At 44.7% G+C, this 12,221-nt stretch overlaps 2 protein-coding genes across 2 annotated transcripts; one reads left to right on the top strand and one right to left on the bottom strand.

Annotated features, from left to right (window-relative positions):
- Positions 1–4,319: 4,319 nt before the first annotated feature.
- avpi1 (arginine vasopressin induced 1) lies at positions 4,320–7,808 on the bottom strand. Its single transcript, XM_062401150.1, has 3 exons — positions 7,655–7,808; positions 5,795–6,159; positions 4,320–5,711 (listed from the first exon to the last, which is right to left on the bottom strand). Exons 2-3 carry the CDS (start codon positions 6,115–6,117, stop codon positions 5,453–5,455), a joined length of 582 nt encoding a protein of 193 aa, XP_062257134.1. The 5' UTR covers positions 6,118–6,159; positions 7,655–7,808; the 3' UTR covers positions 4,320–5,452.
- Positions 7,809–9,485: 1,677 nt separating this feature from the next.
- Positions 9,486–11,432, top strand: marveld1 (MARVEL domain containing 1). Its single transcript, XM_062401718.1, has one exon. It carries the CDS (start codon positions 9,768–9,770, stop codon positions 10,275–10,277), a length of 510 nt encoding a protein of 169 aa, XP_062257702.1. The 5' UTR covers positions 9,486–9,767; the 3' UTR covers positions 10,278–11,432.
- The last annotated feature ends 789 nt before the right edge of the window (positions 11,433–12,221 follow it).

Below are 12,221 nucleotides of genomic sequence, written 5' to 3'. Positions count from 1 at the left end.
TACAAAAACAAACTAGTTCTGTAAAAACCAAGAAAAATGAGGATTCTCTAATGTCGGTTCATTTAAAGGACCGAGAACAAAGGCGTGACATAATGATCTAACATCTATTCAATCTTATCTAGGTCTATTTGATGTCATGTTTAAAATCCTTTCCTCTCCTGCCTGTGTGAATGGTCCAGGCTGCCGCTGGTGTCGCCCTCGTATTATGATGTGATGTGAAGTCGGCTCAACGTGTGATTCTCCGCAGCCGGGAACAACCCTGGAGGCAGCGAAGCTTGTCAGCCAACAGAAAGGTCTCAGATGTGGAAGGCAGTTTGACCTTGTGTGTATACGGATTAAAGGCACCAGGGGTTGGTGTCCATTTTTATATTACTTACCCCAGAGAGAGGTTCAACTTTCATTTCATGACCGGCGCCACTAATTCATCTTGCAGCCGAAGTCTTCTTCTCATAGTCTCGAAGAAAAATGATCCGTCTTCCACCTCAATGAGGCAGTTTTTATTTTCCAAAGGCTCACTAAAAATAAAGTGCTGTTTGTACTCGAGTGCCTTTAGATAAAGGAAACGGAAAAGGTGCTGGCCCCGTGCAGCTCAGTGGGACGCTCTTGTTAAATCGTGTTTGATGTTCAGCGATCAGCTCAAAGGGGGCAGGGAGGCAGCGGCGGGCCTGTGCTTTGAGACTGCAGAAGCAAGCGTACAGTACTGAGACGAAGAACAAAGGCACACAATGACACAGAGGAAGGAATAACAATGAGTGCTGTGCCGCAGTGTTGTGCGATTCTACAGCGAACAAAGACACAAAGTGTGTGTGTGTGTGTGCGTGCACGTGCGTGTGCTTTTGCGTGTGCGTGTGTTGGGATTATTATCAGCAACGAGAAGCATGAACTGTATATATTATTTCACTAATTACAATTCCCTGCTCTAATTACAATGCAACAAGGACACATTCAGCGCGCAGATCCGTGCTCATGTAAAATGTCTGTAAGTCAATCATACTCAGATCCAGAGGCTGGGAAGAGAAAGTTTGCTTCTTCAGTCTGTCTCCTCTTTGAAACTCTGATCTGAATCCGGTCGCTCGTCTCTTTCTTCATCTGCTGTCAGCTTGGGCTTGACTTACTCTCACTAAAATGCCTGGAAAGATATACCCGAAAAAATAAAATCCAGAAAGCTGATTTGAAATAAGTTTCTGCTGAAACGGCATCATAAAGAAAGTTGACGTCCATCCGAACGACACTCATGAGGCTGATTTAGGAGACAGGCGGCAGAGTTAATCTACTTTACGATCGCCACAGAGGAGGATCTGATCAAGATGCAGAGTAGATCTAAAGTTGATGGCTGACTGAAGTTTATAAGGGATGATATGGAAAGCGGGCCGCCATCTGACCAGAGAAATGGGGCTACATATAGTTATGATAGCAAACACCATGAATGGTCCCAGCTCTGCTCAGAACAACAGAGTTCTGAGCGCAGTTTGCTAATCTGTAGCAGATTCTGGACAGATCAGATATGCGATATGCAACTTTGTAAGGTTTACATTGAACCATCTTTTAAGGGGCCGCTGTGGCTCAGTAGATAGAGAGGGTCGCGCACTAACCAGAATGTCGGTTGTTCAATCCCCAAAACCTACAGTCTGCAATCTGAAGGGACTATGGAAAAGATACTGAATATCCAGATACCCAAGTTTCCCCTGACGACTCTGAACGGTGTGTGATACAGAAGGTGCTGTGTACATTTGTATTATCAAAGCACTGTGTGAATGTGTGTGTGACTTGTGCTGTTAAGCGCTTTGGGACTTTTTACTTCAAAGGATACAGATTGTGACATTCACAAGTCCCCTGAAACTAAGAAAAGCCTACCTCTGTCAAATTCCGTTACTAATATCAACGGAAACGAGTTTGGTGAAGTATAAAGAGGATGATTTATATGCATATAACTCAGAAAACTGCTATGATGTGCATGTTTTCTCAAAGGCAACAATACATCAGCACATTACCATTGTTCCAAGAACCTAAAGATGATAGCTTCAAGTACAGCAGTCAGCGTGATTGCATTTTTCTGCAACTCTGTTATAATTTGACCTAGATTTAGATGCTAGCTTTGAAATTCAGATGTCTTAATGCAAGGTTTTCATTTGCTCCGGACCAATAATGTGATCACTACCAAGCACCACCAGGTCTAAAGATGATGATTCTAGAAGGTATGTGTCCAGTTTTGCGTATTCAGACTCAACCAAGGGTCATCCAGAAGTCACGTGCACACCTTCAGACTGTTTATAAAAATGTATATTGACTCCAGGTTCAGAATGTGAAGCCAATGCAGAACTGCCCTGAGGCCTACGTTCTCTTCAATGACCGTGAGAGGCGGACTCTGCCATTCTCTTAAGAAGTCTGTTTGAAAATGGACCTACATCTCACTTTGTTTATAACATCAGTGAACATACAGAGATTATGATCAATCTTTAGGTTCAAGTCTTCTCCAAAACAGCAAGATGTTCAAATCACCATTCATGGTCCAGTCTATAATAAAAATGGAGGATAAGTCATAGTATGCATTGGAGCTTAGTAGTGGCGCTGGCCAAAATGCCAGACTCAAAGCAATTGACAAACCAATGAGTGATGTGACTGTGGGTGTCCACTTGGTTCCCACCCCTGACTGGCTAAGGTGTGGGCCCCAGGGTCTTTTACTGGATCTGGGTCAGAAACCAGTTCAGGGGTCCGTATCGTGTCCAGGCTGACTGAAGCCCTCCCCTCAAGCCAATTTGCCATAACTAGTTGTGGTGGAAGTATTAAGATTCACTTGAGTAAAATCAACTTCTAGCAAAAATAAAAATACTTCATAACAATATTTTAATTTTGTAAACTTACCTCAGAATAAATATTCTGATTTACTGTCCACCTCTGATAATAATGGTGAAGAGTGAGCGCAGCCGCAGGCCAAACCATCTGGCTGCAGATGAGTTATTGATGGATCATCTCTTTGCATCTCATCTGTAGTCATACGATTCATGGAGTGAATGAGTGGTCCAGGGAATGTATAGCCTATAGACTCTGTAATGAGGTTTTCTGTGCGGCGAGTTTACTTTAACACAAGGTGACACGCTCAGCGAATTGAGGATTACCTCAGAGTCAATCTGACGCTTTCTCTGTATTCAGCGAATCAGCCGAGGTTTCAGCACACACCCCCCGTAAAGCTGCCCTACAGGTGCCTCGCTTTTTCTATCACACCACCAGCCAGGCACTGCTGAGCACATGCAGGAGACACAGGCAGGAATTTTTCTGCAAGGTGACCTGTCAGTTTCTTGGCATCACCCAGGAGCTGGAGGAAATTGATGGGTAGGAGGGCACCTGGAGGAAGGGCAAAGCTGGTCCACACATTCCACTTTAAATGTCATCAGGAAAAAAAAAAAAAGACTGTCCTGTCTGTCCCGATGTACTCAACGGTGTCTGGCGTCATAGTAACCTCACTGGACCGTAATGAACGTGAGTGGAGAATGGATGAAGCTATATTCATGGTGTAGCTATACTGCAAGTGTGAAGACAGCACCTCCATGAAGTCTGATGAGTTTCTCTGTTATGCTGTGACACTGCCTGAGGGAATTAGAGAGGGAAACTTTACAAGTCATCAGCCTTCACAATATATTCAGGTAACTCGGCAGGAAAGAAAAGTTTATGTTGATATAAACTGCATATAGCATATAAATATATATGGCATATTCTGAATAATAAACTGTTTTGGTCTTTGGTAAAAATCTGTCAAGTGTGATTTCTCCACTGACTTTCAAAATAAAACCCATGGTGCCATCTAGTGACTGCACGTAGGCCCACAGCTGATTGGCTCATGTATATAAACCGCCAGGAGGGCAGCATTTGTTTTTCAGACAGCTCTACCAAACTTTATCTGTTTATGTGAAAAGTAAAATGTGTGGAATATATGTGGAGAGGTGTCGTTTACATTTTATTCAAATCAATTTACATCCACACAAAGAGGGAAATGACTTGTAGACTCAGCTCCAGGCTCCTGTTGACTCATCCTGCAGCCGGTCTTTACTCGGCTCAATTACTGCAGGTCATTATTACAATTCTAGAAAAAAAGTTGCTACCAGCATCACCACAGAATAAGTAACCAGCCCATTCCAAACAGATGTTTTTTGTTTAACTTATTGTTTAATAATGAAAACATGTTTCATTTTTTTTTTTTTAAAACATCACTCATGTTAAAACCTTTTCAGTAGGTCTACTGTGACGGTCTGTGCCTCAAAATCTTCACTAACCTAACATGGTCATTGTGTTGTTGTGACTATATAGAAAAAACAACAATAAAATACAAAGACTCTTGTTTACTTTACTTAATGAGCATAAATCTACATATGACACATCAAACATTGTACTATCAGAAAAAGTTTCATCAAGTTTTCTGCAGTCTGATGAGGTTGGTGACATAATAGTCTATCCTAGGCACAGTGGCTTCGCACACTGTCACCATGTACATACATCAACAGCAGTTGGATTTCCAGTTCTTTCTTTCCCTGATCAAGTGAAGCTCACTTTGACTTTTAGGTTTGGTCTCAAGACAAAGTTGATGTTAAACTTTCACCTGATGAGAAACAGCATGAGAAACAGAGGGCGGGTACAGACGTCAATCAACATCTCAAAATGAGGAGTAGTGTATATAACTGGACGAATATCTAGCTCTTATTGTGGTCTTCCCCTTGTATAGTGTTGTGTAACATACCACAGACATAGCCAAGGACACAGTGGCTAAAATTATATCAGTTTTGGTACTTTTTGTGACTCGAGCTAGTGTGAATACAAAACATTCAAGAAGATAACAATATTTTAAAGCTACAGTGCATCATCTCAGTCATGTATGCACACATACATATGGCTTTGGGTATGGTACAGGACATAAAAAAGTACAGTATATGTCCACAGTGTAGCCATATATGACATTATTACCTGCAAGGAGGAGGTTGTGTTTTCATTAGTGTGTCTGACTTTTACTCCAAAGCTACTGAAATGCAAAGACATTTTGTGATGAACCCCGGGAAACACCCGTCACATTTGGATGCAGAAGGGGCCCGATCCAGGAATGTTTTTGCCATTGTCTATAGCATGACGAGATAGTGTGAGTGGTAGGAAACAAATAAGGCCATTTTTGAGAGCAGTAACCAGAGTGTAAAGTTGCGCAAACCCAGATTCAGGTCAGATTATCATGCTGTCTACATTATGTAGGTGGAGATGTGTTTGTGCAGCATCGTTACCATCTGTTCTGAGCCGTTTAAAGGCCAGAGTTTGTGTCAGTATTCTATTCTTTCAACTGCGACCGTTTCGGTGCTGAGAGCGATGTCGCTTCTCACAGGAGTTATTGACCCTCGCTCTAGCATCTGGACACTTCAGGACAGCGGTGGGACAATCCGGTTGTTAATCGCTGGTTAATACTCAGTCACGCAGTCAATCAGTGCAGTATTCGATGGAGGTATTTCTCTGGGTCCCTCTCTCCTCCTCTTCTCAGTCCTGAGCCGACCCTGACCGGTCTCCCAGAAGTCCCTGCTGGGCTGTGGCCCTCACCAAGTGCCCCCGTGGCCCCCGCAGCTCTTCCTGTGGTCCCTACAGGGGAGTGTAGATGTGGGTCTGGACTGCTGTGTGCTCCTGCCTCAGAATCAATCTCCTCTCCTGCTTCCTTCCCCTGGCCGCTTGCCGAGCTCTCCCCAATCCTTAACAACAATGATGGGTTTGTTAAAACAATATACAACTTGTAAAAGTATAAGAAATATGTTTTTGAAAGCAGCGTTTCTACCTGAGGTGATTGAAGGAGCGTAGCCAGCGTGACTCCAGAGCATCCCTCCCACTGCTCCTCAGCCCTCTGCGGTGGGTTCGGGACCTCAGTCCCATCAAGGCCTGAGCCAGCTCAGCCTCATCTCTTTGGCCCCAAACCAGCTCGGCCCTCTGCTCCGCATCCTGGTCCCCTGCTGCCCTGAACAGTCTCTGGAGCTGCCACAGATTCACGTTGCTGAAGATGTTCCCTGAACCGGTCTTCCTGCTCCTCCTCTCGGCCAGCCTCCACAGTGGGGGGGGGCCCGCCACCCTGGAGGACGGTGGGGAGGCGGGTCCAGTATCCATCCGGAGTAAGACAGGGGGAACGTGGCATATAAAGACTCGACTCTGTGCAGAAGAAGAAAGAGTTTCAGCTTGTTAGGATTGGTTTGCGACGGTGAAAAACACAAAAACAACATAAGAAGCCAACACGCGGTGAAGAGAACAGCACTGGGAAGGTGGGTCACCACACCAGCAGGAAACTGTCACAATGAAACACGGCCAATCAGCCGCAGGCCCTCTGCTCTGATTCTTTAATCCCACTTAAGGCAGCGCGATGAGCTGTGCTTCAAAGCCTATTAAACTGCAGATGGGAACGTCATCTCTCATCTCCCCTCAGAAGAGTTTAAGTGAGACATGAACAGAGACATTAGCTGAGTGACCATCATCACACTTTGATCATTTACACAGTCGAGGATGAACCGCTGTTCACATGAAATAAAATAAAACTGGAGACACTGAGGATGTAAAGCCATTGATTGAAATGAATGAATCTTCTCATGGGATCAGCTTGACATGAAGCCAGAAGGGTTCCCATGTCTCAGATGAATTTCCCAGGTTATTATTTCTACCCAACGTGTTCTGAACCATTTCATTAGCCCAAACGTCTGCCTCGGGATTCCTCCAGTTTTGCAATACGAGTCTTACAGCCGTGGTAAGGCCATCTTTAAAAACACTGACTTTGCTATTCATTGTATTAGGTATTATCATCAGCGTATCGATGTCACATAATTGTTATTTTAAGTTTAAAGACAGATTTTGGATTCAGAGTGAAGGTTGCTTGCAGTTCTAAACTCGTCTGTGTGAGCGGAGAACGACAAACACCTGATAAACCTGAGGTCAGTCATGTGTTATCTTTCCTCACTGCGCTCACACAATGAATAGGCATTAAACCAATGTATATACTGGACTTTTGTTATACTGCTATTGATTAAAATAATACTACAATAATTTCTGATATTGTTTTATCTTCCGGTCCAAGCAAAAATTCACCTATTTCCAGGTTACATATTCTTTGTTAGATAAGCCTCAGCCTATACTATATACATTAGCACAATTTGTACAGGTTTCATAACTGTTATGTTAACATCCCAGAATGATGTTAACACACTTCTAATACATATCTATATCTATCCAGCAATGTGAGGGAAAACAAGACAATCAACCTAAAGGCAGGAATTGATACGCTAATCTGGTTACTAGATGTCCATGCTTGTTTTGTTATAGCACACAGCCTGACACCCATTCCCAGACCGATTCCTCTGCGTCAGAAGTAGGTTAACACTACAAGTGAACGCCACGGGCTTCTCCATTCTCCCCCTCCCGCTGCGGTTTGGTCAGTCAGCTGTTTGCTGTGAGAACTCTACACAAACCCGATCCCCTGCAAAAAATAAGAATGTGCAAACAATCTCTCGAATGTTGCAGATCGTTGCATTTCCGATTTAGAGACATGCACCGATTGGAACAACTCACAGTAACCTAGACACTGCCGAGTTCCATTGTTCTGCGGATAAAAGGCACAGAATAGAAATCACGTGGGAGTCATGTGAGGAATGGAACTCACCCGAGGATCGAGCGATGTCTCCGGTCAACTTTGGTCCTATCGCATGGCCGCTTCTTCTCCAACACGAACCGACGGAAGAGACCAGAAGGTCCGTGTGTTTACCTGCAAACACTTTCTGTCCTTGAGTCCTCAGTCGATCACAAACCATGGTCATCGAATCACCAATCAGGAGACGGCTGCCTCCTGGTCCCACCCCCTGAGCCTCGGAGAGACGCTTCATTTCGACCAACCACGGACAGGGATTGGAGGAGGCGGGGTTTGTGTTTCTCGAGCACGTAGGGCGTGCGCGCGCTCTGCAGTCGCTGGAATCTATTGACGTCAATTGGGCCTGGGCTGGCACGAGGAGCGTCTGTCAATTATATGAGAGGGAAACATCACGTGAGCATCCTGCGCTCACAGGATGACGCACGATAGGCCCTGAACCCACCACTGCTGGAACAGAGCTCAATGTATTTTATAATAGTAATAATAAGGGCTTTATATTCATGTCTATTCAAAACAGCCATTACATCGATGTCGGATAAATAGACATAAACAAAACACCAAGAAGCAAATCAATACAATGCTGTTTTAAAAAAGACACAAATTATATTATAGAAAATACAGAAGACAATGTTTAATTGATTTGATTTGAATTATGAATATAATCTGGCCCTGTTTTCCCCCCCTAGGTGCGCCACTGATTTTCAGATATTGTTGCAATTTGAAATCTCAACGCTTGAATTGAGTTAATGTCTCATATAAAGTAAAACACTAAATATATATATATATATATATATATATATACCACAGCCCTCATGTTATTAGGACACTTGGCAGATGTCACAGTGGCGTTTGACACGGTCACTTCCCCACTCTATGCAAATTAACATGTATGTCATTAAGCATTAAGACCAAACAATGTTGTTTTGTGCCAGGCTGAGTTCACAGATGTGTCCGATGTCACTGTGTGAGTGTGTGTGTGTGTGTGTGCGTGTGCGTGTGCGTGTGGTTGGGAGACTTATTGAATCTTGTGCAGCTGTGAAGAAAGGTTTTACCAATTTAATAAAAGTATCGATCATCATGTGGTGATCAGTGTTATTGTGAAGGTGGTCACAAACAAATCAACGAGAAGAGAAAAAAAACGCTTGTTCTGCAGCAGCTCAGAGGAAATAGGCAGCTGAGTAGGAAGTCCTTCATATGTGGCCCAGGACAGATTTGCATTCACACTGCTAATAGAATGTGGACACATGTGGCCCAGACCACCTCCGAATGTGGTCTGACGTGATCGGATCTCTGTCCGATCTGAGTGCGTACCCACCTTTAATTAGATCTGTCAGCTTGTTATCGGATCACAAAAAACACATGTTAATACCACATGTCTACAGGACCTTAGATTGAGCCCTAAAGTTGCCCTGGCAGTCGTCTGTCATTGTGCATCTAATGGAATTGAGCATGGATGTTGGACGTTTCATTGGCCCCTCTGTGTAAATTGTGGCCCCTTTGCGGCCCCTGATCTAGAAAATCCTAGATCCGTCCCTGAAAGTCATATATTTTCTTTTTTCTTTAAAAACCATATATACTACAGATTTCATGTAATTTTGACTCTTAGTTTTGTTTTCACTGTGAAGTGTGAAAACCATTAACCCCGTGTTTTGTCTTGATAGACTTTCCCCATCACTTCTTACTTATTTACATAGAGCTCAGGAGGAGGGTCAGCACAGCAGCAGAGGAGGAGGAGGAGGGTCAGCACAGCAGCAGAGGAGGAGGAGGAGGTGCAGGCTTCAAATTACAGGCCGCCCCCTCTCTCTCTCCTTGTGACCCAGCCCCCCCAGCACACATCCAACAGAGGAAACGGAAAAGACGAAACACACAAGAGGCTTTTTCATTTCAAAATCCCGGGGCTGTGGAAAGAACAGAGAGTTCATCCTTTTCTTTTAAACCCAAACGTGTCCACTTTTAAGGAGGCAGGGGGGCTTCATCGTCAGACCTCAACCCGGACCCTTCCTCTGGCTTATTTATTTTCCCCACATCTGTTTCTTTTTCCCCCAGCTGTTTGCAGCTGGCAGAGCACCCGCCCTGTTTGGGAGGAAAAAAAGAGTGATCGGAGGAGGAGAGAGAGAGAGAGACAGAGATGGCACCCCAACCTCCCCAGCCTCCCCAGCCTCCGCAGGTGAGGAAGAACATGCTGAAGTTCCTCCGGAGCTTCTTGGGGATCAGCCGCATCCTGCAGATCGTGGTCGGCGCCGGGCTGTGGGTCACCATCGCCGCCAACAAGTACGAGGGCTCCATCCACTTCGTGCTCTTTGTGGCCGTGCTCTTCTGGCTCCTCACCCTCGGCCTCTTCTTCATCACGCTGCTGGACAAGCAGGACCTGGTGCCGCTGCTGGGCGGGGAGCGGTGGCTGTGCACCAACCTGGCGCACGACGTGGCCGCCGCCGCGCTCTACCTGCCGGCCATCGGCGTCATGATCTACAAGACGGAGCGCACCTCGTACTGCAACATGGATCTGTACAAGCACTTCTGTCTGTACAAGGTCTACCTGACGGCCTCCGTGTTCGCCTGCCTCTGCTGCGTCTCCTACCTCCTGTCGCTGGTGTACGGGGCGCGCAGGAGGTGCAGCGGCGAGCAGACGGTCATCTGATGCTGGGCCTGGAGAGGTGTGATGGAGGAGGGATCCACACCAAGATGAGGAATAGTTCACTTCACTGTAATTCAACCCAACGGCTTCTCCAAATCTCAGATCCATCCCTTTTGTCTCCCCGCAGCTCAGTGATGAGGCAGCATCAGCCTGTGGCCTTCTGTGTTTCTGTGTTGCTGACATGATAACATTCCAACATCTTCTGGTAAATGGGGCCTAGATACCCAGGATGAGAGGCTGACTGGAGTTAGTTGGTCAAAGTAGAACTCTTTTGAAATGTTTGTGTCCCCTCTTGCATATTATCGACTAACTTAATGTCTCCCCCCTCTCACAGAATCATTATAATGTTCCTGTCGGTATTTATTAGAGTTTTTTTATGCAGTGAGTTTACAGTAGAGCGCCTTAACACGATGTGTTTTGTAGATAACTCCTGGAATCCCAGGTTTCACACTTTAGTCTCCTAACACCAAACCTTTATCCTTAGTGATGTGACAGCATCACCCACAATCACTCTGTGGCCTTAAAGTCTGTGTGTTTATGGGTTTGTTGACTTGTAAACAGCCAAGCAGCTTCTGGTGAAGAGTCCTCGATACCCAGGATGGGTTTATGTAAGGAGGGCAAAGTATTCTTCTTCTCTGTGAAGGCACAAGTCTTTGTCCCCCAGTCGTTTATCATTACTTTTATCGACTAATCTAATCTCTATCCCCTCTTACAGAATCATTATAATATCTCCGTTGGGACTTATTATAATGTGTATGCTGTAAATCCACAGTACAACGCCTTTACATGAAGAGTTTTGTAGATTTGTGTTGGTACTCAGTAGTTTTCGCAAGGGACTATTTTCGATATCTTTTTTTAAAGTATATAAATATATTTTGTATCTGTTTATATGTTTTGTATGAAAGCAATCTGAAGTGAGATGGACTAATTTGCGAACATCCCGTTGACCACGCAGCTCTGTTTTTGTTTGGTGTCACTCTCTTGCCTACAGTTTTATCAGTGTCTTCTGTTAGAATGCTGTTTATCAACAAGGTTGTGACGACAACAGACAGATAACATGGATGGGACTGGTGCTACGATGTGTATGCTGATCCCAAAGTATTTATCATGTAAAGCCAAAGAGCCAAAAAGAGCAAGAATAAAGAGGAGTAAGTCAGAGACAGTGAGATTTTTCTTTGGCCATGACTGTGTTTTTATTCTTAAACGTGTTTCAGACAAGGAAAATGTTTTTTGAATCCTTATATAATCCTTCTTTTTGACTAGAACTTAAACAAAGAGCTGGGCCGTGTGTACAGATTGTGCGTTTGGTGGCTTTTCCCAAATGAGACACAGATTTAGAGCGACGGAAGCCCTCGAGCCCTTCCTGTTGGGAGATAAAAGCCCTGGCCAATCAACACAGATCATTAGATTTACCACTTAACCACATGAAAGACACAGATCCTTTCAAGTAACCTGGGCTGCAGACAAGGGAGTCGCTCACACGTGCACATGCACATGCACAGACAACGTGTACGCATGTGCTCTATGGTAGAATATGTCGCTTGAGAGTAATCAAACGTGTGTGTGTGCGTGTGTGTAATCTGGGAAAGGGCTTGTTCTTACCGGAACAGTCTGTTGGGGTTCTGGAGGTGGTCTAACTCGCAGCCAATGAAAGCAAAGCCAAGCAGCGGAAGATGATTCAGTGTCTCATCTACTCCAGGCAGCGTGCAGCTCTGAAGAACATACAGCAGGACACGTTGCTGTGCAAGCACCCGAAGCCAGACGGTGAAGGCTCCATTTGATCACCTTCAAAAAAGTACCATTAATGTGTGTGAACGGCTGTGTGACATTGTGTATCTCTGCTCTGCACACTTGTTGCTGGCATTGGGAACAGGATTGTGTTGAAACAGGATGCTGATTACAAAAATAACAAGTGAGCACACATTTCCTTTTCGGGGCATTTGTCAG

This window comes from Platichthys flesus, chromosome 12, assembly GCF_949316205.1.
Source record: "Platichthys flesus chromosome 12, fPlaFle2.1, whole genome shotgun sequence".
NCBI classification, from domain to species: Eukaryota; Metazoa; Chordata; class Actinopteri; order Pleuronectiformes; family Pleuronectidae; genus Platichthys; species Platichthys flesus.
Note: the sequence above shows the minus strand (reverse complement) of the source record. Positions and strands in the feature narration are given on the sequence as shown.